The sequence below is a fragment of the Salminus brasiliensis genome, chromosome 2 (genome assembly GCF_030463535.1).
Source record: "Salminus brasiliensis chromosome 2, fSalBra1.hap2, whole genome shotgun sequence".
Classification (NCBI taxonomy): domain Eukaryota; kingdom Metazoa; phylum Chordata; class Actinopteri; order Characiformes; family Bryconidae; genus Salminus; species Salminus brasiliensis.
Genome location: NC_132879.1, coordinates 18,849,646 through 18,873,548, shown reverse-complemented (window position 1 = coordinate 18,873,548; position 23,903 = coordinate 18,849,646). Strand labels below are relative to the sequence as shown.

Genomic DNA, 23,903 nt, shown 5'->3' with positions numbered 1-23,903 from the left:
CCCAAACTAAGAGAAGTATTGTAAATAAGATGCATAGAATTTGTAGTTTAATGGATAAAGAACCAGTGCATAATGTAAAAAGTACATTACCGCAATACGTTCAAGCTGTGAGAAAATCTAAGAGCCAAGAATTTTCAATGTGTCGTTGATGGTACATTAGCGTGGGACATGCCACGTAAATGTTTTTTTCTGAATTTAGACCTACTCGGACTAAAGAAAAGAGTGTGTGTTATTTTATAGAAACGAGACCTAACCGAGGCACCCGAGGGGTTGATAATACATTCTGAAAGCACAGCAAACAAACATGACCTTTACGGTGGGATTTAGAGAACATGAGCTACAGCCATCACTGAGTGGCTTTATGTAGGTGTTAAAATTATAAATAAATAAAAAGCCTCTTGATCACAGCAGTATGCATCAATATTGCTTCCATGTCTTCATAAATAATCAGAAAAGCTAATAAACCTTCACCTCCACCTTCTCTGTAACCATGCATTACGAGCGTGCTCTATACAAGTTATTTATCGCTTTGATTGTTATTGAGATAAGAGAGGAGGTTCTTGGAGCCTGTATGTCTTAGCCCACAAGTGTGAGAGGCGTTTAGACTACACAGATGGATGAGGAGTGTGGAGCTGGAGGCGGTAAATCATCCTCTCCAGGATTACACTCACCCCTTCACCTGGGGATTGCTCCTCCTCTATTAGCATAATGTAATCGGCAGGAAAGTGGATTTGGCTTCAGAGTAAGGCATCATCAAGCTGGACAGCAGCCGAAATTGCATGAGCGGAGGGGCTTTCTTCTTCTGGGGTGTCATTGGGGCAGATGTTGTGCTGCAGGTTTTGCATAAGATTGGCATGTGCATGCTCAAAAGCAGCAATTCATCTACACAAAATGCAACTTACCAATGTAGGTTTCCATCCTTCTGAAATGTTTGAAAATGAGAACTACATTTTTAATAGTTGTGAGACAAAAAATGTCAATAGTCAGCATCTGGATAGGAATTGTGTGATTTTGTCCTGTATATCTGCTTCCAGGTTGGGGTAGCCAGAGCTCCAAAGTTCACATTCATCACAGCACCTGGCTGCACTTTCCTGGACACCACTTACGTTGGATTCTAACCTTCATCCTCCTCTTTGTGCTGGTGTGTGAGATTGCTGAGGGCATTGTGTCCGATGGGTAGGTTTTATTCAGTTGCACAAACCACAGTTTTTATGTTCACATGCAACACATACAGCTTACTGTATATTACTTTTCAAATATTGCATTCAAAGGTGATGTTTACAAGTAAGGTGATGACACAGGTGCAGTGTATGAGGACAGGAGATGGCACATTTTGAGGGGTTGCAGAATGGTTTATTATTATCACATCACACATTTCTTTGTCATTGAGGTATATAGATTAACTATTTTATTCTATTTATTTATGTATAAATGTACATTGTTCCCCCTTATTTCAGTTCAAATTGGTATCTCTGGTTGATGGTAATGGTTTCTGACAGTGAATTGTGCAGTTTTGTCTGCTAGAGTTCACAGTAGGAAATACTATATCTTTATCCTTTATCTAAGACGTTAAAAGCGAGTTTTTGTGGTTGAATCTTTGTTAATCTATAAATGTGCTGAGCACAAATCTGAAAACAGTTTATACTGGAGCCAACAAAATGACTAGAAAATTAGCTTTTTAACTAATTTGTCAAATGACCAGTTTTATTCCACAACAACCAAAAATCCCTGCTGGAAAAAAACTCAAACTCAATACCAGCTTTTGCTGATGGCTGTTTTCAGATGGTCTAAGCTGGTCTTTGATGGTGAAGGTGGTTGAAAAGCTGGTCATCCAGGTGAAAACATACCTTGTGCTGGTAGGCTAGCTGGTTAACCAGCTCTTGACCAGAATGGTGCATGTTGCATTTGATTTTGGTCGACCAGAGTGGTCCTGCTGGTCAAGCCTTGATCAGCCTGACCAAGTGAAACAACCAGTATGACCAAGCATGACCAAGCTAGTTAACTAACTGTCCAACCACCATGGCAAAGCTGGTCGACCAGCATGACCAGCATCACTAAGCTTGGTCTTGTTGGTCATGCTAGTCATCCAGCTTGGTGATGCTAGTCATGCTGGTCGGCCAGCTTGGCAATGCTGGTTAATTAGCACGGTCAAGTTCGGTCATACTGGTTGCTTAACTTGGTCAGGTTGATCATGCTTGTAAACTACCTAAACCATTAACCATGCTCTTTGCTAAACAGGTTGTACACCGTCCTGTAAATCATCCCAGGGGAGCTAAACAGAATTTTGTATGTGGTCAATGGAGTTTGTGAAAACACACTTATTAAACGAGTGTCTGGTGATAGCAGTACTGTTGCAGTACAGCTAAAGAAGCACTGGCTAATAATTAACATTACACCACAGCCAGCTAGCAAGCTACATCTATCATTATAACTATCTGGAACATGATCTGTAATGAAAGTCAGTCTCTATATCTTTTAATTGATTTATAGAGTAAAAATGCCATATAAAGCCAGCCTAAGTATATATGTGAGTGGAATCTAGTCTATCAATACTGACAGTTTTATCCTTTCAGGCTTAAAAAACCCCTGAAAGCTCCCAGCCCCCAAGCATTAGCGCTAAATTGGTCAAGGTAAAGCTCTACAGCAGTATTCACAGTTTTCACTCAAGTGGCAAAGATCAGACCAGTGTGGGAAACCCTAATCAGTGGGCCTATACACATGGGAGCATTTCTATTGAGCTGAAAATCTATTATTGTGCTGCCTCTGTGATTTCTGACTTGACTAGGCATTGCTAGGTAAGCATTGCATTGTGTCCAGCGCGGCCCAGAGCCATGCTGAGATCTGTCATGTACATGTTTTGTATTTATTTATTTTTTATTGATATGACAGACACAATGGTAATTTGATTTATGTAAATGAAAGAGCACATACCATCATACCAGATAAGACTCAGGTGGTGAAGAGTGTAATTCAGTTTTTCTCTTTCTTTCTCTGTCACAGGTTCACACAGTCTCTCCATCTTCATCTCTACATGCCATCATGTCTGGCCTTCATGGCTGCCATCACCTCTATAATCTACTACCACAACATAGAAACCTCCAACTTCCCCAAGCTGCTGTTGGGTATGTCTTAATCCTGTTCATTTTGTATCTTGTCCTGTTTCTTTTACCGTGTTATTTTCCTAGTTTATATCCACAATATTGATTTCAGTAGGTGACATTGTTTTAGTTTTAATCACCACTTCATTAGTAGCACTTGGACGGGGATCATCACTACAACAACCTGGTTGGCGCTTGCCTTATGCTGTTCATATGGTCAGCGTCGGTTCACACTGCTGTACGTAAAATAGGATAAGTACGTCTAATGCTGTCATTACCTGGGGCTTATACGATTAGGGGAGATATTAACAGCAGTTTAAAGATCAAAATGATAAAATGCTTTGCCTTGCCTCTGTGTTCTAGAGGCCCTTGGGATGATAACCACAGCCACTAATAGCATTATACTCATTAGAGCAAAGCTATAACTACAACATCCCTGAAAAACAGTGAGGGCATATTGAATTGTTACATAAAGACACTGCAGTGCAGTTTTTGAGGTTAATGGTTGCTCTGTGGTTGAATGGCGTTTTACAGTCTGTAATTTGCTTTTACCTACAGAACCTTAAGACAGCATTTTATTGCGCTGGACTATCTATGTGCTGTTTATTATCTGTGTAAATGACCAAAAATGATCTCTTTGAGTTAATATTCAACCTTGTGTAAATCACTGGTGTGCAGTGAGTCTAGGCTTACGTACCGCAGGTCATGATGCTGGATGTAACCTTTATACACCACTTAAAACATCTGGAGAGCTCAGAAAGAAAGAAAATATGACAGAAATTTTATTAGCCTTGCTTATGCAAAGGTTGTCAGCATCCCACTGTTCAGCACATTATTGTTTTTCCACCATTTAAATGAAATTTCCTCTGAGGGAGGCTGAATTGCTGTGGTTATTGATAGTTTTAATAACATGATAAGCTTATTGTTCCCTTGTTGTGTGTTGAGTCATTTTCAAAGCTAATGTTGATTGCTAGAATGAAGAATCAGAACAGTTCTTGTTTCTGACTCTGCCTACAGCTTTGCTTATTTACTGGATCTTGGCATTCATCACAAAGACCATCAAGTTTGCCAAGTACACAGAGCATGGCATTGGTTTGAGACAGCTTCGCTACTGCCTGACCGGCCTGCTGGTCTTGCTCTATGGCCTGCTGCTGGCAGTAGAGATCAATGTCATACTGGGAAGGGTAAGTGCTGTGTGTCTGTGTATGTGTGGCATTGCTGGTAGCATTGCTGGTCCACAAATGGGTTCTTTGGTAGCAACTGTTTTACAGAACTTTAGCATAAAGATGTGGGGTTTTGTTTTATTGCAGGCTAAATATTTTACAGTATAAATATAAATAGCTTTCTCTCAAGTGCCCTATTAGCAGCCTGACACATTACACATATTTATGTAGACTTTGCTAACACAGGTGTTCGTATCAACTGTTATATGACCCTCTGATTATACATTCTCCGTTAATTATAGAATAATCCGCTCATTACAATTACAATATTAGCTAAGGCCGAATGTTGTAGTTGAATCTGCATCTCTAAACCCCAATAGTGGCGAAAAGCCAACAGAATAGGTTACTCCTGACACTTCAAGTGTCTTTCAGAGCTGCTGACTAACACAAATGAAGTAGTTTGTTATATGAGGGCAGACCCCACTCTAATTAGTGATGCAGATTATTGATTGCAGAAGCTACTAAATATAGTGATATCTGCCAACACAAAGATGCTTGGAGTGTAATGAGGATTAAAACCAAATCTTAGAGGCTCTGACTATAGATAAGTGCACGTTTGTTACTTTCTATTAGAAGTGTAGTGTTGTGTTGTGTGTACTTGCTGAGATATTTCAGAGCTGTAGAACACAGGCTGTACATCAAAAGTCCCATTATGGCTCTGCAGATGTATGTCCAGGGGCACTCTCCCCTAGGTCTCACTCAGATCATAAGCTGACCATTCTTACCAGTTCCTATTGTCTGGACCTGAAGTGGAAAGGAAGGTTAATTCTGTTAGAGAGCGACTTTATTTCAGTAGGCGATTGTGTAATCAGGTCAAGGGCTTGCTGATTAGTATAGAACAATGCTAGTGATGCTGATGGTGATGTTGGAGATGATTGTGTCTTGTTGCTTGCTGTTATTTGCATATTGTGAATTGTAATGACTCTGATTCCCAGAAAATAATTATTCCACAAATGAAAAAATTGCCACAGTTAATAAATCTAATACTGCTGTATCATGAAGATGTCCTGTCGGGATTTCATTCAATATTTGTGTTTGTATTGTATTGTATTGTATTGGAGTGTGTACAATTTGTTTTCCTCCTTCCCAAGAGTGTTCTTCAAAGCATAAGTGTAGTTCCAGTTGAATGGACACTGTGTGTGTGTTTACATAAAAAGCTCAGTCGTACATCTGCACTCGCTCCAGGAGCAATCAAGCCTCTTGGCTTTTAGTATTATCCTTTTGGTGTCTGCATGCCAACTTTCAGGCTTCTTCGATGCATTATACATCTGATTGCTCTGAGTGCTGATGAATGGAGGCTTCTGTTGGAGGCCTTTCCAAAGCAAAGACAGGATGGAGGCCCCTCCTTAAAGTCCTGTTAAATGTTTTTGCGATTGATGGTGCATTGATGAATGGAACACTCTTTCAGGAATCTCCATTATAATTAATATGATTTGTAATTGTAATTGCAGTAGGTTCATTGCCATAGTTGTGTGGGAGAGTTGAGAATCAGTCGGTTAGACATTGTACCTGTTCTGTATTTGTAGGGATAAAAATAGCCAGCTGCTTGGAAGTTTCCTTGTATGATCTTCTGCTGGTGTGTAGCCTACTTTCCTCAGGCTACCATTAGTGCTAGTCAGTGATACACAACAGAAATGCAGAGAGATGTCTTGACCCCTGGCATCCATATAGCATTGTCTCTTCCTCCTGATCTGGCTTCTTTCAATTCGCTGCACGTTAAGTGTTAATATAAACAGTATGTCCCAGACTGTGTCTTGTTTGTGACATAAAATCTACTGCATCTGGCTGTGTTAAAGAAACAGGTCTCTTTTACTGTCTTTGGGAATGGAGTCTTGTTTCCTCTGCTGGTGCGGATGTGCAGGTTTTAAGAAATGTTTATTTGTGTCCCTCCATTAACCCTGAGTAAGCATTATTAACCTCCGCCACCTGCAGCTACTCTCAGAGTTTTCACAGCAGCTCCCAGTATGACCAACATCGGTATATTATGTATGTCTTTATATTGATGTATACAGAACCCCATCAAGAGAGGGGTAAATCTAGCAGATGTGTTTTTAAAAGTCAGAAGGCTGTGTATTCTATATGATGTCTGTCTTTTTTAATATACTTCATATCATCAGTAAAATAATCTAACTATGTCTATGTGTGCAGCGTTATATGTGTTTTGCCCACCCCACGGAAGTGAAGCCCCCTGAAGACCTGCAGGACTTGGGCGTACGTTTCCTACAGCCATTTGTCAACCTGCTATCAAAGAGCACATACTGGTGGATGAACACCTTTATCACATCCGCCCACAGGCGCCCTATTGACCTGAAGGTCATCGGCAAGCTACCCATTGCCATGAGGGCTCTCACCAATTACCTGAAGCTGCGTCAGGCCTTTGAGGCTCAGAAGGTACCTGAACTGCTGTATAAATTCAAAACGGAACAGAGTGTACTTAGAGGGACAGAGAATGTTATTGCTTGCCATCTCAGTCATACAAACTTTTTTGTTTTTTTTGTTATTATTTATACCGTTTAAAAACACTAGCTACCCTTTGTGTGAGTCCTTTATGATGAATGGAGCAATATGAATGGTCAGATTTTTTATAGAGCGATAAATAAGTTACTGCTAATGGTGATTATTAAATTACAAATGACATAACATTTTATTGTGTTATTACCAGTGACAGCTGTGACTTCCAGCAGTATTCGCAAAATGTGTTTGAGTTTGAACAGTGCAGTGTGTGCTCCCTACTAACAGAGCTCCTAATCACAGCGCTGTTCTGACACCTACCCACTGACTGTGTGACATAGTTGCCTGCGACGCTAGACAGAGCAGGCCTCTCTAACTGGGCTGAGACACACATTGAGCTCTTCCTAAGTAAAGACCTACTTACAGCAGCATGTTTGGTTGTACTTCCATTTTATTTACTTCTTCAGTTTGTTGTGTATTGCTGCCCTAAGGGTTAAACAATTAAATCAATGACTCAGAAGCCTCTTATCCTTCAAGCAGTGTTTATTTGTGACTGCTCTGGCCTAATATGGAGATAGAGTGGTAGTTCATCTGTAGGGCTTAGTGAGAGACATAGCAGAAGGAAAAGATGGATCTGAATTATTTACAGCTCTGTTTCCCGTCTGCCATATGCTGTGTTTCACTACAAGAGATTCTGTGCTTTTAGGCTAGATTTGTTACAGAATTGTGTCGGATTGTCAGATGGTAGTAGGTCAGATCGGTGCAGTCTCTGACACAGCCATCACTGACGCAGCGACTTTATTCTTCATACATTGAGAAATACACTTTGTGATTAATGAAGCATATTTACTGAATATATCTATATATGAGATACACAAACAGCTTAAGCTACAACACTCTTGTTAACAGTATAATGTGTATTTAAAGAAGATAAATATGATTCATTGATGATTTTTTCCTGCTGTATTTTTTGAATGGAGGCTGGTAGCTCAAACAGACCTTTGATGGTGATGAGAGGGGTCAGGTCATACTAAGGGCTGCATGCTGGAGATGGGGGAGGTGGTCTCCACTCATAGGCTGAGCACGGATTCTTTATTACTAGAGAGAGAGAAAGAGAGGGAGAGAGAGAGAGAGAGAGAGTGTGTGTGTGTGTGTGTGTGTGTGTGTGTGTGTGTGTGTGTGTGTGTGTGTGTGCGCGCGCGTGTAAACCACACTGGTGCTTCTTTCCGGGGGCTGGGAGAACAAGGCTTTTAGTTTTCCACTGTGAATGTAGTGACATCTCAACCTTTAGTGGGGTGAAAGCACTCTGTCACTCTCTGTTCATGGGAATGAGAAGGACTGTACGTGAGTGTGTGTGTGTGTGTGTGTGTGTGTGTGTGTGTGTGATAGAGAGAGAGAGCGAGAGAGAGAATGAGAGGAAGAACTGCAGGTAAACGGATGTTGTGGCTATGGTTCTGCGTCAGTGTTCACATGCTGTGGGAGGGATGTGTGATGGCAGTCACGTCTCTGAACACAAACACTCTCCTCCCCCTGTCCAGATGCTGCTTAAGATAATAAACAGGATATTAAACTGGGACTAAAGGGCTAAATTACAGCCTCAATAAACATCATTACTCACGTATTTAGTGCTACAGTCGATTATTAGCTTGTCATAAATGCTTTTAAAAAGTACAGCGCGTCTAAATTGTTGTTCGTGGTAAGTGGCTATATATAGTGCTCATATGAGGCTTAAATTAAAAATACTATAGTAGTCCTTTGAAATGTTCTTCTGAAGAGATCTAGGGTAGGGTAGACTGTATTACTGTATTACTCCAAATAAGCATTCTAGCACCTATTGGAACAAATGAAGATGTATAATAAATATAAACATTATGACATCATATTGTAATGAAAATGGACTCGGACAGCACTGCATTTCGCTGCCAATAATTTTGGTCTTGAAGGAAAACAACTCATTATTTTGTTATTGAATCTCAAGTGCCGTTGCCACATCTGCTAGATCTTGAGAACCTTGAATTTTCATCTAATTAATTAGCATTCTCTGTCTAATGAGTTTTACCTTTAAAATTCAGTTATGCATTAGCCTTGGGTAGAAATGCTTACTTCAGACACTTAAGAGCTTGCAAACCTTTCTCTATTTCCGTTCAGCATGAAGCCTCATCATACTAAATACCTTTACACTTCTCTGTGGTACAGCAGTGTCTGTGCTTTATTAATGCAGTGCAAGTGGTCTTCTGTGACTTCTTATTGCCTCTCTCTCTCTCTCCTTGACAGAGGCCTGATGGACTTCAGCCTCAGGGTCCCCAGTGGATCTGGAGGGCCCTGCGTCAGGCCTTCGGGAAGCCCCTGATCTTAAGCATCACCTTTCGTTTCCTAGCTGACCTGCTGGGTTTTGTTGGACCACTGTGTATCTCAGGCATTGTGCATCACATCAGCAAGGAGAACCACACGATCCAGGCACCAGTAAGAACCTTTAATTGCTAGATGTGGGAGATTAGGTCTCTAGCACACATGTATTTTTAATGCTATAATAGTAGCATTCAGTCACAGAAGACGGAGAACTATCAATATTTAATTTTTATAATTGATATTATAATTTACGGGGCTGTACTGCTCACCATGTTTATACTTTGATTATTCCTCAGTGTATAGCAGTGCTGCTGATTGGCCTATTCATGCTTCAGGAAAAAAAATATTCTTAATTAATTGCTGATTGTCCCATTACTGATTTCAAGGTCAAGACCTTTAGAAGGGTTTTAAGGGCTTGATTAGGGGCTTTTTATGCTCTTATGTGTGTTCCCTCTCACTCAGCTCTGTGACATGGGTATGGTTTTGCACGTAGCATTTTTCTGTGCTTCATTGCCAATACATTCTCGTCCATCCTATTTAAATATTTACAGGGCTGAATAGAATGTCGTCTGCCTCTCAAATTTCTGCCTGGCCATGTATCCAACGTAATGTCATGATCAGCTTTAGCACAGTTAGCAATTTGTCTCCAAGTCATAGCAACGTTTTAGGTGAGCTTTTGTGATGTGATAGCTGCTTGCATAAATTTCAGTGAACACCAAACTGTTGGCTCCTTGTCAGTTCATGAAGTGGCAAACTCAGTGGTTCATTCCTACAATCCTTCGATTTAAAAAGTTCATGCTTTTTTTAAGAATTTCCATCAAAGTCTGCTTATCTTTGAGGCAGTGCTTATTTTGTCACTTGATATGGAGATAGAGCAGTAATAAAGTTAATCTGCAGGGCCTGGTAAGACTGGTAGGTAGATAGACTGAAGGAAAGATGGATTTGAATTATTTACAGCTCTATTTCCTCATCAGCCATTTCATACACCTCTACTGCCCCACAGTCCCCTCTCTCCTTCACATCACCTCAACCTCTATTATTCTTAAGCCTCCTTCCTTTCTTTGCTGGCTAACAGTTTGTAAGGCTTTATTGTGGCTGTAGGCTCTGTATCTTATTTTAATCAGAATGCCCTGGCAAAGCTGTGACTGTCTTACATTTAAAGTGGCTGTAATCTCTCACACAAGGCACAGGCAATTTCTTTTGTTTTAGAAGATTGTGCTGTTGCTGTTTATGGTCAGCTCATTTCTTAGTGATGATTAGCTCCCTTTAGGACCTCTAATTCCTAAGTACAGAGAATTACTTTTTAAAAATATGTGATCAGTGTGCTTTAGTGTGCTTATAGTTGAATAGGCCTTTGTCAAATCAGTGAATGTTAATTTGCATGTATGCAGATTTACTTTTGTAAAATTTGATTAGGCTTCAACATCACTCTCACCATTTTAATGTATGCATCTTCTCTCTTCTGTGGTCTCTGATCTTGTTTGATCACAAGCTGCTATTTGATTAGGTTCACATTTGTGGAACCTCTTGTGAGCATTCTACATTGGTTTTGTAAATGATGCATTCGAGCTGGGCTCTCTGTTTGATGTGTTTGGTCAGTGAATGAATAATAAGATGGAAATGTTCTCAAAAGTATCTTTTACAGACTGGCTGGCTACAGATAAGCATTTCAGAAGCCCAATAGTTTGTTTAACCCCCTAAAAAGCCTATAGGCCGACGACAGGAAAGTGTTATTACAAACTCCTATTACCAATGAATAGCCACACCTGTTTGTACAGAAATCACTGTAGTTACTAAATACTACTCCTTAGTGTGTAATAAGCCTTGGAGTGGTAATGAACAGTAGCAGTGTTGTTAGCCAGTTCTACCTCCGAATGTTGTGCAGTTTTTGCTCATTTTCAAATACTCTTCACTAGAAGCCTATAGCATTTTCTGCTGTAAATATCAATATATCAATACACATTTATGTCAATCAATACAACTTCAAGTAGAAGATGCTTTGGATGAAAGAGGAATGTCATCCAAAGCCACATTTGATCCCTGTTAGGCCCCGTTCACACTTGGGTGATCTGATCATAAGTGGCCAGCACAAAGCACAGGTGTGAACCTCAAGGACACATTGTATTCCGATCATTGAAACCACAATCAGAGGTGGTCAAAGATGAGTAGTGTGAACACCAAAGCGTCTCAGTGCCTCCCCGACAGTAAAGCACCGCATCAACCAAGTCATTATACCAGCCAGAAAATACACAATACCTGCGAGGCCACACTGTCCACCGTCCATGCAAGTTAGCTGAGCACATTATACTCCTGGCTGTTATTACTGTTAACATATTATTATGCTGGTAAATTAAGGTGCATCATGCATCTCCTCCAGTAGAAATTATGTAAGAAATTAGATCACAAGTGGTCACAGGACACACATTTAAAATGCCAGGTGTGAACGACTATGCGTTTTAGCAGTCATTTATCATAGGATCACCCAGGATGCATGTTAATGCCAGGTGTGAATAGGGCCTTAGGTGGTTTAGACGTTTTCAAAACGCACTAGTTTTATGTCAATTTATGTTTTATGTCAATGTATCAAGATATTATGTAATTTCCTCACTAGTAGGGGTGTAAGGGTTTAGTGCTCAGTACACGCAATGTTACGGAGAATACAGAGTACACACTGTTAGGGTGTGTGGACAACAGTAAGTTGTATGTGTGTGGAAACAATTTGCTGATAAATTCACTACAGGCTGTAGCAGCTACCTCAGAGGAAACTATACAACACTAGGTGGAACAAACAGTAATGTGCACAACTGTCTGATCAAAATAAATTTACAAAATGTCTGGGCCTGTCTTAGGCTGTCAATCACTTAATTCTTAAGTGTTCTCCTCCTTCTTATGATGAAAATTAAAAAATTTACCAATATTAGCACATTAGGAAAAACGTGACACTGGAGATGGAAAGACAGGTTAGAGGAGAAAAATGAGATGGAAAATGGTCTGTTTTGTCATAGAAACATATGGGGTAGCGTGGAGCTACACATGCGGCAATCAGCCTGAAGAGGCTCTAGACCTGTGGAGGCTTTGCTTCTGAGAGATGTTGTGCTGTCCATGTTTTCCTACAGTCATTGGTTACAAATTCAAGTCCAATCTCACCAGAAAACTGTTTAGCACATCCTGTATAGTTGCCATGTAGTCACCAATGAAGTCACAAGATTAAGAAGGACAGTGTTTTTAATAGAATAAATTACCTTATCAAAGTTTATTACTAAATCTAGATATTTTATGATGTTTGCGTGTAACAGCAGCTATAATACCTTGTTGATGCTCCAGTCTTTTCTGAAGAAGAACTGTCCCTTTAAGAGAAATCAGAAGTGTGAACACACATGTTCTTGGTTTTGCCTGAACAGTTCAGATTTTCTCATTAGACCACATACAGGTTTATGGTCGAACCAATGTGTTCTCTCTGATTCAGTTCTTGGCATGACCAATTTGCTGAATCAGTTTATGTGAGTATGAAAGCCTTTCCCATCCGGTTCCAGACAGAATGACATTGAAATGCAGACGAAAACACAAAGCACTGATGCTGTGCTCACCTGGAGGTTTATTTTTATTTCAGGCCCAGTTGTTGGGAATATATTTCATCTCCTCGCAGGAGTTCCTGGCTAATGCCTATGTGTTGGCCGTGTTGCTGTTCTTTGCTCTGCTCCTGCAAAGGACATTTCTTCAGGCCTCCTACTACGCAGCCATCCAGACCGGAATCAACCTGAGAGGAGCCATCCAGGTATATATGAGAACCGTGCAGTGTTCTGCATAATTGTTATGATAATATGCTGCTATTCATCTTGCCCTTTGTCATACAGTCATGCTCAGTCGACTGCATCAGCCCTCATAAAATAACTGGCTAAAAAGATGCAAACCATGTCATGGACCCTATCAGCAGTGCAAATGTCAAGTTATTGTCTTTTCACTTCAAGGAACAAACAATAAGATCAAAACTGTTTGGCGTTTGGCTTAGCATAAGATTAGACAGCTGTCTTATAGATCAAGCTCATAGAGATTGAATTTGCTGTGGATTTATTTATCACTGATGCCTTTACGGTCTTATCTCTGGCAGACAAAGATCTACAATAAGATCATGCGTCTGTGCACCTCCAACATGTCTATGGGAGAGATGACAGTGGGCCAGATTTGCAACCTGGTGGCCATAGACACCAACCAGCTAATGTGGTTCTTCTTTCTGTGTCCCAATCTGTGGGCCATGCCTGTACAGGTAAGACTCATGGGAGCCTCCTCCAATCAAATGTTGCAGTGAAATGAGCTGAAGTCCTGCTGTGTGTGCCGGTTACATTTGTCTTTTCATTTCATGCTTTGGTGCATCTTGAATTTTTTATATCTGCTGAATGGATGCCGAGTTGTACACATTTGCAAGGGTCCAGCCAGACAAATATAGCTTTGCTCATTGGGTAGCAGTTACATGCTACTACCTTATTCACACTCTTTAATATCACTCCTGTGTTGTCTTCGTGCTCCAGGCGTCTTGACACCCTCTTATGTAACTACTGTAAGTCTCTTCTATGGGTATTGTCACTATCTGAGTGCCTGTTTTGACTGTTTGGTCCTCTGCAATTCTCTACTGTTTCAGCCCTTTTCTGCATCAGGTCAGAAAGCCACAGACATCTCTTTCAAGGTTTTTGCTTCATTTGTCATGGTGCTCTGATATTTGCGTATTGTGTTAACTGCATAATTTTGAGTTAGAAGCACAGCCTGTGCATTCCAGACAGGTTATTTTTTTCAGGCAGGTCAATGAGAACAGTAGATACTGGCACAGCATGCAGCACTATTCTCTCCTTTAATCTTTTACAGTTACTGTGAGTGTCTATCACACCTCTAAGGCTCTCTAAGGCTCCAGAGAGCTGAATTGCCATATACGTGAGGAGCACATGCTATTTATAGCCTTGTCCTGAAAGGCCTTTCAGCAATCAAATACAATTTCTCCTAGTTTGGTTTCTGTTTCTCCTCCACTGAGGTTCTCCAGTGAGGAGCGACTGCATGTTTCTATTAATCTGAGTGTAATTGGATAAACCTCTTAGCATCTCTTCCAATGAAGCAATTACATTAACCTTGATTTGATGAGTGCATTGACTTTATGTAACAGGTGGCTGTTTCCTTCTGGTGAGGAAAGCAATTGTGTGTGAAAAAATGTTTTTCTTCTGTACTATTGAAGGTTTCAGATATGGTAGCTCAGATTTGAAAAGACAATTTGTCCTTTTTTATGAAACTCAATTGTCTCCACCGGTGCTTTCATTTCTATACGTAGAGGCTGTGTTTGTCTACATGTGATTTGCACGGAGGAATTGGAATTCTCCATCCATATCTGCAGAATCATTTCTGACCCCTCTGGTCCTCCAGCACATGCTGCTCCATAATGGCCTATGTCACCTTTGTTTTGCACTGCTGTATTAGCTGTCACTTGCACACACCGTACAGCGGGTCCTTCCCTACATTCATTAGCAAATACTTGGACAGATCTCAGTGATTCATAGAAGGTATATGGGCCAGGTGTAATGACAGGAACAGACTGCCTTGTTCAATCTGTCTCAGTCTGAGACCTTTTGTGTAGTAGCGTAGAAGCATGGGATTGGGTTTGTTCTTAGGGAACAAAAATGTTTCTCCTTAGATAATGCTGTGGCATCCTGTGACAACTATAATCTTAAAGAAAACAATCATGTTTATTATAATGATACTGAACTTTTGCGTTTGACATTGACATTGTTGCTTTCTCTCCAGCACAAAGCTGTTCTTTGATATTCAGGGCAACATGTTTTTATACTACTGCTATGCTTGTTAATTCTAACACATGTGCAATAAACCTGTAATCTATAATTTGTGGGCACAATATACATTGGCTTGGTAGCCAAAACAAGTAACCAATACAAAAGAAATGTTTGTATTGGTTCATTTGTCATTGGTCCATATTTTCAATGTCACAAACAGTAAGGACTGGGAAATTAACAAAACTGGCTTTTGCTCTCTTTCAGATCATAGTGGGGGTGATTTTGCTCTACTACCTCCTGGGAATAAGTGCCTTGATTGGGGCAACCGTCATTGCCCTTCTGGCCCCTGTGCAGTACTTTGTGGCGACCAAATTGTCTCAAGCACAAAAAAGCACCCTGGTTAGTTTCTTTTCCACTTAGCTGTCTGAATGAACCATATTGCCGCTCACATTGTGTAAAAACTTCATGATGAACCAATAGACCCAATTTAAATAACTTATTATAACATTAGGTTTCTTTAATAACTATGTAGTTACATATTTATATTTATGTAATGATGATTCTAAATCGATTCACAAACGTAAAAAAAAATCTTTATGTTAATTGATGGCGTAATGATGAAAGAGTGCAAACAGGAGTAAGTGCAGCGCCTGGACAGTCTGAGGAGTTCACATAACAGAGACACAAGATGGATGATTGATAAATCCAACCAGCACACATAGCATTAAAAGCTAGCATATGTAAGTACTTGCTAGGCACTGGCTTCCAGAAGTTGAAGGGAAAAAAGTTCTTGGACAAGAGCCACACTATATGCATAAATGACACACTTTCTTATTTACTGTAACTGCATAATCTCAATAATGTGCTTATCATACACATGTAATAAGATGTGAGTAATTGTATTCATATAAAATGCTGATTTTATTAAAGCATTTGATACACACTTGTGTAATCACAGGAGTCAAAACTATAGTTGATACTCATGTGTAATTATGCAAACTGTACTACAGAAATCCAGTTGTAAGTTAGGAAAGGTTTTTTTTATCTTCTCCTGTAAAATTGCCATTTTATTCAATTGTTAAGGCTTAGGAACACTACCAACTTCATTTGTGTTTACCTTGATTGTGTTAATGCTTAATTACTATCAATAATTAAGTTCTCAAAACATGAATGTGGTTTTAATTCTGTCCGGTAGGAGTACTCCAGTGAGCGGTTGAAGAAAACCAATGAGCTGTTGCGAGGTATCAAGCTGTTGAAGCTCTATGCCTGGGAGCACATCTTCTGTTCCAGTGTTGAGGAAACCAGGGGAAAGGAGCTGACTAGCCTGAAGGCTTTTGCCCTCTACACGTCTGTCTCCAGTGAGCAACCCTTACTTATTCTCTGCTCCATGGATGAAACAAATTTCTCATTGATCTGTGCCTTGGTTCAAAAAAATCTTGTATTCTAGTCTTATGACATTTCCTAATGTGCTTTTCATGGGTATCTCTTCCAGTTTTTATGAATGCCGCAATTCCAATTGCTGCAGTTCTTACTGTAAGTACAACTCTTTGGTCAGTATTCAGGTGGCAAAGTCTTTGCGAGATAAGGACATTGACTAAACTGCTCTTACAGAGGACTGCATACCCTGTTTATATTTATTCAGACTCACTCTTTGAATAGTCACAGCAGTTGCAGCTCTGCTAGACACTGTTTAAAAATGAACACTGCAGTCTTGTGTGTTTGTTTATGTGTATGTGGGTGTTTTCCAGACGTTTGTGGTCCATGTGCACCTGTCGGATGATGCTGACCTGTCTCCAGCTGTGGCATTTGCCTCGCTTTCTCTTTTCCACATCTTGGTCACACCCCTCTTTCTCCTGTCCAGTGTAGTTCGCTCCACAGTCAAAGCACTTGTCAGGTTAGCCACACATTGCAATGACCTACTGTATGCTAATGTGACTCGCACCACATTTCTGGCAGTTGAAGAGACAGTCTTATACCCTCACTCCGGGGGCAAAGCTATTAATTATAGCTTGCCATTACTAGATTTCAGGGAGCAGCAAAGCCTGATTCAGCACAATAACAACAGAGATAAATATACTAGTCTTAACATATAGTACAAAATAGTTTGTTGACACTGGCCTACAGAGGGATACAGAGTAGGTCAAATGTAAATGGTCATGTCATTTCTCTTTGTTAGTATCAGATGAATCGTTTAGACTCATGCTACATTAGGTCTGAGTGCTGTGCATATATTGCAGTGCCTTTACTATGAGCTTTTTCTACATGGGGAAATGGAAACCTCTTGTGTCATCTCATAAACCATAAACCAGTGATGTGGAATGAGTTTAGAAGGTGAAGCTATATTTATAGCAAGTTGTTGCTGGTAGGTGAAAGGCAAAATAACTTCATGTCTCTCCTAGGGGTGTGTTGTGGCACCACTGACAATATATCAGACTGCAGATGGAGATTGGTGGGACTTGGATGAGATTGAAACTGACAGTATAATTATATAACATGGTCACCTGTTTGCCACATTTCAGCAACAGGTTTTACAGCGTGACAGTGTTAGCTTTAACTATAAGCCCAATGACATTCTTTAAAACAGACTTCAGTCACTCAAATAGATTACTTTCTAATCATGGCCCCCAGTGTGTAATGGTCCTCCCCTTCATGCTTCATTTATGCTGATGAGTCAGGTGTTCTGTAGCTGTACCGGGAGGAGGTGCTGCCAGTTGGATGATTTAGACAGAAAAGCTCTATAATAAATGGAAAGTAGTTTAATATATGAAATCACACAGTGCTGTGTGTCACTAATTAAGTATCACCACATATTTTATTAACATTACAATACCATTACCATAAGTTTATACACTAGACATGTAATCAAACTCTTATGTTACTGTACTGATAAAATATTGTTATAAAAAATATATAATATATATGTATAAATTCTTTTTTTACGTTTACTAACTAATTTAAAATCATTGTTTCTTTTAAATCTTTGGCATTTGTGTATGATTATCAGGCCATAATAACCCTTTTAGGACATTTGTGTGTTAGTGTGCAGAAACTGAGTGAATTCTTCTCCAGTGATGAGATTGGAGAGGAACAGGAACCCAAGGCTACCATTCCATCAAGCTCCACCAACCACAGCAATTACCAGGCACTGGTGAGGATGCACTAGGTCTCTCCGTGACTGTTATTCTATCACTGTACATGAAGACAAAAAAAAAAACCTTAGAGTAGGTCTCTGTGTCCCTAAGTGCTGTGTCTGTGCATGCAGCCACTGAAGGTTGTGAACCGTAAGCATCCGACCCGAGAGGACTGGAAAAACTATGGCCTGCAGAGTGAGCAGAACACAGACGCATCAGCAGTGGATGATGATGATACCTGCATCAAGGTGAGACTCCTAAGGAGCTGGTGGAATAGCCATAGTCTTGTAAACATAATAAGGGGCTTTTAGAGAAAAGAAGTATTTTACGGCTGTAAGTTAATTGCAGTGTGTTTTTGTGACAAATTTGACAGATTACTGGTGGATATTTCAGCTGGACTGATGGTGCACCCACCCTTGCGAATGTGGACATAAAAGTTCCATTTGGTGAGTTTTCAAATATTACAAAAGGGAGTTCATTGCATAGTAAAAATGTATTTTTATAGGTTATTGTACTACATATTGTACTATACATTATAACTATATAAAACTATATTAAAAAAACATTTAATACCATACTATACCTAAAGAAGGTACACAATTTTAACTTAAATGGAAACATTGGGAATAATAAAAATATATATGGATGAATTTGCAATATTTGCAACATTTTCCCATTTTGTAGTCAGGATGGTAATGTGAACGGTTTGCCTTCCTTAATCGTATACGCTTGTGTTTGTGTATGTGTGTGCTTTTATGTGCACATGTACATATGCATGTGCATTTGTTGGTGTGCTTTCCACCAGGTCAGCTGACTATGATAGTGGGTCAAGTGGGCTGTGGAAAGTCGTCTTTGTTACTGGCTGCATTAGGAGAAATGCAAAGGATTTCTGGCAATGTCACATGGAACAGGTAACCATTTTAGTAAAACTAATCTGGAGTGAGGGTGCGATGACTTATAGACTAATCGGCCATTTTAAATTAACCACAAATTTAGTTGGCAGCTAATTTTACAGTGCATTAGTTGTTGGAGTTATCATGCATGTTTCTTGCGCTAGCTAGGACTGGTTTGGAACATGTGAACCATGGATGAATCACCCAAGTTTAACCATAACAGTGTAGGAAACAGTTTTACTGTAGCTGTCACTTTTTACAGTAATAATCCCTCCAATCTTGACACAGAGCTGCAGTGAAAACACAGACACATTGAGCAGCTGGCTGTCTTGTAAACGGAGGGTGTGGATAAAACTGTCACGGTTTATTATTAACATTGTGCCACAAGAGCTGTAAGGCAACACGGCCACACATCTTTAGTGACATCATCCTGCTATGTAGGTGGAGAGCAGATCTCTATTAGTGTGAGGTGTGGGAGTCTCATATAGACACAGACTGACTGAAAAAAGGAGAAATCTTCGAATAACTCATCAAAGAACGAACTCCACCATTAACTTTTCATGTGGAACAGAAGGAAAGGAGTTAGAGAGAAAGGCAATTGCTTCACTCAACTGACAGTGTCAAAATAAAAGTCACTAATACAAATGTGGCAGGAACCCAAAATACTTTCTAACTGAAAGGTAAAATGAATGGTCTTACATGTGTCTCTCTTTTTTGCTGAACAGTTATTGTGTTTTGGCTTTTATTGCTGCTACATCCTTGGTTTTACATTTTGACATGAAAAATATTTGGTGCTTTATTTATCTTTTATATTAACAGGACAGACCATCTTTATTGTCTTCACTGTTAGTCAGCAAATGCATTAAACAACAAGCTGAGTTTAAAAGCTAATAGTTACAGAATAATCAACAGATTATTTGACTATCAAAATTGTTGTTTTGTTGCAGCCCTAATCTAGAGCTAATTTAAAGGATTAATAAGAGTAAGAGTGTCCACCATTTCTCTTCACCATGGCTTTAAGAGGGCAGATTAGTGGCGCTTGTCATGGATGGAAAGGGAGGCTTTCCATAAATGAAAAATGAAAAGTGCTTGTAATTGAAAAGCTTGGATGGATGGCAGGGTCTGCATAGCAGAGTACTCATTCAGCAGATGAATGCAGACAAGCTAATATAATGTGTAGAATAGGATAGAATTTTTGTGCTCAGTATAGTTTGCATTATTCATTACCACCATGATCTGAATTTTTGAAAATCGTTTTGTAATATTATTATTAATATTTGTAGAGAAGGCAGTATTTCATATTTTGTATCTGAAAATATGACTTTGCTTTGTGGGTATAGATATATTTATATATTTATGTGTGTATACTTCCAACATCTGAAAAAAAAACATGAGGAATACGAATAGTCTTTTGTTTACTTGTAGCCATCATATCTCACTAGGCTCTAGAGATGTAAAGGAAATATAGTCTACAATTCCTCTATTTATTTATTCTGTGAGGGGGCCATCCAATACAATCAAGTGAGGGTGTGTGTTTGTGTGCTGTGTCACTGTAATTACTTTACAGAGGATGTGCTTTGATGCCAGAACACCTCATTAAGGAGAGATATACAGGGAGATATAGGGCAGATAGTGCCACATTTACACTTCAGTGCCAAACAGAAGCACTTTTGTGCTTCTGTGCCAAGTCCACTTTCAGCTGATATGTTGTTGTGGTGCAAGGGTGGCACTACACCTCCTAAAGTGGTGGGGCAAAATTAATTGGCACTACATAAAAAAGATAGCATCGCTGACTGGTTTTCATGGACTGATAAAAGACAGGTGACCCACAGACTTTCAGCACTGCAGCCTGTGTCTTACATAATAAGATACTATAATACTATGCCACATTATAAACCTCAGTTCTGTGTTTTAACCTTGGGGACTCCCTGGTTTCCACTGGCTAACCTATCTAGGGACACAAACTGTAACCAAATGCATTCTTTTGGCACAGCACTAAAAACACTTACTGGATTAGTGAGCTGTTGCATGCTTTAAGTAAAAAGGCATGTTTGGGAAATATGCCACTTGCCAGTTGTGTTTTTAGTGGTTTTGCCATTGACATTTAGTACTGTTTGTTTGTGTCTATTGGTTAGCAGTCCCTTTGTTGGATTTTTTTAGGACCTGATCTCACTTAAAAAGTGGTTTAAAAAACTGTGGTTTAGCTGTCCACTTTTACATTTGTGGTTGTGGTAGCCATGCGATGGTGGCAGCTACCGAAGATTCTGCAACTATTGTTATTATTGTCCTGTTGAATAAGAAGGCTGAGGACGGATGGGGACACCCCACTAATTAGATAAATAAAACTGTGTAGGGCAGCAGTCAATTAATTGATTGTGTGGCTAAGTAGTAAAGACTGCTGTTTTTCTTACTGTCACACAAATGTAATTAGACCTTCAGTTGAACATTGATCAGAGTGAGCCGATGCAATTGATGATGATTTGGAGACGTTGTGTTTTGCTGCGGAGATCCAAGACCTTTTAGAAAAAAAGTAGTGAAATACCATGAATGCTTTTATAAAGCATCATTTTATTTATAGACCATTTCGACCTGGAAGGGTTCAACCACCTTCAGTCTGGAAGGGTATAGGCTACAGTTGATTCATAGGACAGAGCAGTTGGTGCAGTTGTTTTTACACTTGTTTGTGTTTAGGAACAGCTGTTTTAATAGATATTTAAACTGTTATTATTTTCATACATATTATATGTAGCATATGGTGGTATGTAAATTAAAATCTGTAAATATACATACTGTTATATATATACTGTTCTTTTAAAATGGTGTTAAACATTTTCAAATGTAAGAATCATCATCTCAATTCTAGGCAAAACTTCCTCATGTTCCAGTTAGTCTGTGAAATACCCACAGCTAGCCTTTGAAGTACAAAGTCATGTATCCAAGCATAAACTGAAGATTACTGCTATGGGAAGCCAAGAAACCAGTCTCTACAATCCCTGTTTTCTAAAAATACTTTCAAGGCAGAGGCTTTATTGAGAATCTTATCTATGATGGGGAGTAATCTTGGTGTTAGGAACTGGCCCTAAATGTTTGTATGCTTCTTACGTGACCATGTGGACAGGATTGGTTGGGTGTGTTTTCTTATTTTAGAAGGAAATGGTCTTTAGATAGTTGCAAAGAACAGAGAATGAATGCTGGCTAATGTTGAGAGAGCTGTTTTATCAGGAGCTTTTGCAGGAAAACTTTCATTGTCTATCTCCATCATTTATCAGACAATTACTATGTGGATTCTCAACTGTGCCAGATTGTTCCTGTACCCTGCGTCATCATTTCAGCGATGTGTTACACTGATTATTCATTAAAGCCTTGTTTACAAACAATCAAGATTACATAATACTTGTTGTAAACTTGTTGCCATTTTTAACAAACCATTTTTAAATAATGAACATGCCATTTATATGAATCATGTAGATATTGGAACTGGGGGCTGGGTAGGGCTGCCAGTATACATTTTTTAGACAGAATCCCTTCTCTTCCAAAACACAGCTGCAGTGACACAACAAATCCACAGATATAGTAGTTATTTTATTGCCGGTTTGTATGTCTTATCTTTTTTCGCTTAGAACTTTGCCACAGTCATCAGAGTCCAAGCAAAGCATTTCATTATGGAATAAAAGATGGCTATTGTTTTTAGAATAGCCTCTATAATAGATATGGGGTTTCATACTTTTCTTTTTGATCTTGCTGCAGTGAGCAACAGTTTTTTAACAAACACTAAACAATTTGACTAAATAATTCTACAGCTGTACATCACTTGAAAATGGGCTTTGCAGCAATCGCAGAAAAATTTATGAGTTTAAAGAGCTTTGTTGACCTTTTATTTTTGTGTTAAGTGCACAGGAAAAAAAAACATTGTAATTGGTTAGAGGGCTCTTATACAAATGGCAGTATCAGTGATAAGCATAAATGTCAAATTAAATATTAGCCAGTCCTAGTATCTGCCTTTAAGCTAAAGATTACCTGTCATCAGCTAACAATAATACATAATAATTATAACAGTAATAAATAATACAACACATTTCTTTTGTTTCTTATTTTCTACAGTAATCCAAAGCCGGATTCACCTGGAGACGAGAGGTACGTTTTATGCCCATAATATATAATTCACATAGGCCTTTTTTGGTGACCATAATGCACGCGCATTAATAAGACACAAACTTTTGGCACTGACACATGTTGAATCTCCATTTTTGATTTTATGTTAGCACCAAGCAAGCATTGGTGTATGGCCACTTTCTCAGACAGGGTTTGATGCTTATTTTGGCAATTTCAACCAACTCCTTTACCAAGTAAGCTCTGGCTATCTCCAGCTGCCCCACAGAGTCAGTTCTTTTATACATAACTGCAGTTCTAGAGCATGTCTATTAAACAACATCAACTTCACCTTATCTGCAGATCAGAAGGGAAATTAGGCTAAATAGAAATGATCAGATTATGGATCTAGCTTGTTTTAATAAATTGGAGCTACTGTTGGAGCTACTATAGCCATGTTCCTTTAAAATGCTGTGAGTTATTTCATTCTGAACATAAGCTAATATTATAATTAAATATTATAATGAGCTTATGTGGTGAGATGATTCTGTTAATGTTAATTAATGTTATCTACACAAGCAGCATTAACATATTCTTTGGGCATCTCAGCTCGAGTCAGCTGTTAGGATAATACTTTGTTAGCCTTGCAGTTACGCTAAGAGTGGGTCTCAGTAGTGTGAGGATACAAGTGTACTGGTGGATTTGAAAGCCATAACCCATGTTATGCCTCTGTACTTATGCTGGGATATGCTATAATGTCTGGCTATAACAGTTGCAAGTGGCAGGAAAAAGGGTAATTACAAATACAGTGGTGTTTCCCTCCCCTATTTGCCAATTTGGAAATAGAACCCAAAGCGTAAATGTTCTTTCAACCTTGATTTGTGCTGTTCTTGCAAAGACT

The 23,903-nt window shown here is 39.3% G+C and overlaps 1 protein-coding gene across 2 annotated transcripts in view; it reads left to right on the top strand.

The window, feature by feature from the left end:
• The window catches only part of abcc8 (ATP-binding cassette, sub-family C (CFTR/MRP), member 8), a 53,157-nt gene that overhangs the window by 8,172 nt on the left and 21,082 nt on the right, over positions 1-23,903 (top strand). For both annotated transcript variants that reach the window (XM_072669502.1, XM_072669501.1), the window contains exons 3-18: positions 1,035-1,176; positions 3,001-3,122; positions 4,116-4,282; positions 6,470-6,712; positions 9,047-9,235; positions 12,732-12,896; positions 13,230-13,385; positions 15,154-15,288; positions 16,085-16,247; positions 16,382-16,422; positions 16,638-16,783; positions 17,929-18,037; positions 18,152-18,268; positions 18,394-18,466; positions 18,826-18,931; positions 23,015-23,047. In XM_072669502.1, coding sequence (XP_072525603.1) covers positions 1,035-1,176; positions 3,001-3,122; positions 4,116-4,282; positions 6,470-6,712; positions 9,047-9,235; positions 12,732-12,896; positions 13,230-13,385; positions 15,154-15,288; positions 16,085-16,247; positions 16,382-16,422; positions 16,638-16,783; positions 17,929-18,037; positions 18,152-18,268; positions 18,394-18,466; positions 18,826-18,931; positions 23,015-23,047 — 2,107 coding nt within the window. The remainder of the gene's footprint in view (positions 1-1,034; positions 1,177-3,000; positions 3,123-4,115; positions 4,283-6,469; positions 6,713-9,046; positions 9,236-12,731; positions 12,897-13,229; positions 13,386-15,153; positions 15,289-16,084; positions 16,248-16,381; positions 16,423-16,637; positions 16,784-17,928; positions 18,038-18,151; positions 18,269-18,393; positions 18,467-18,825; positions 18,932-23,014; positions 23,048-23,903) is intronic.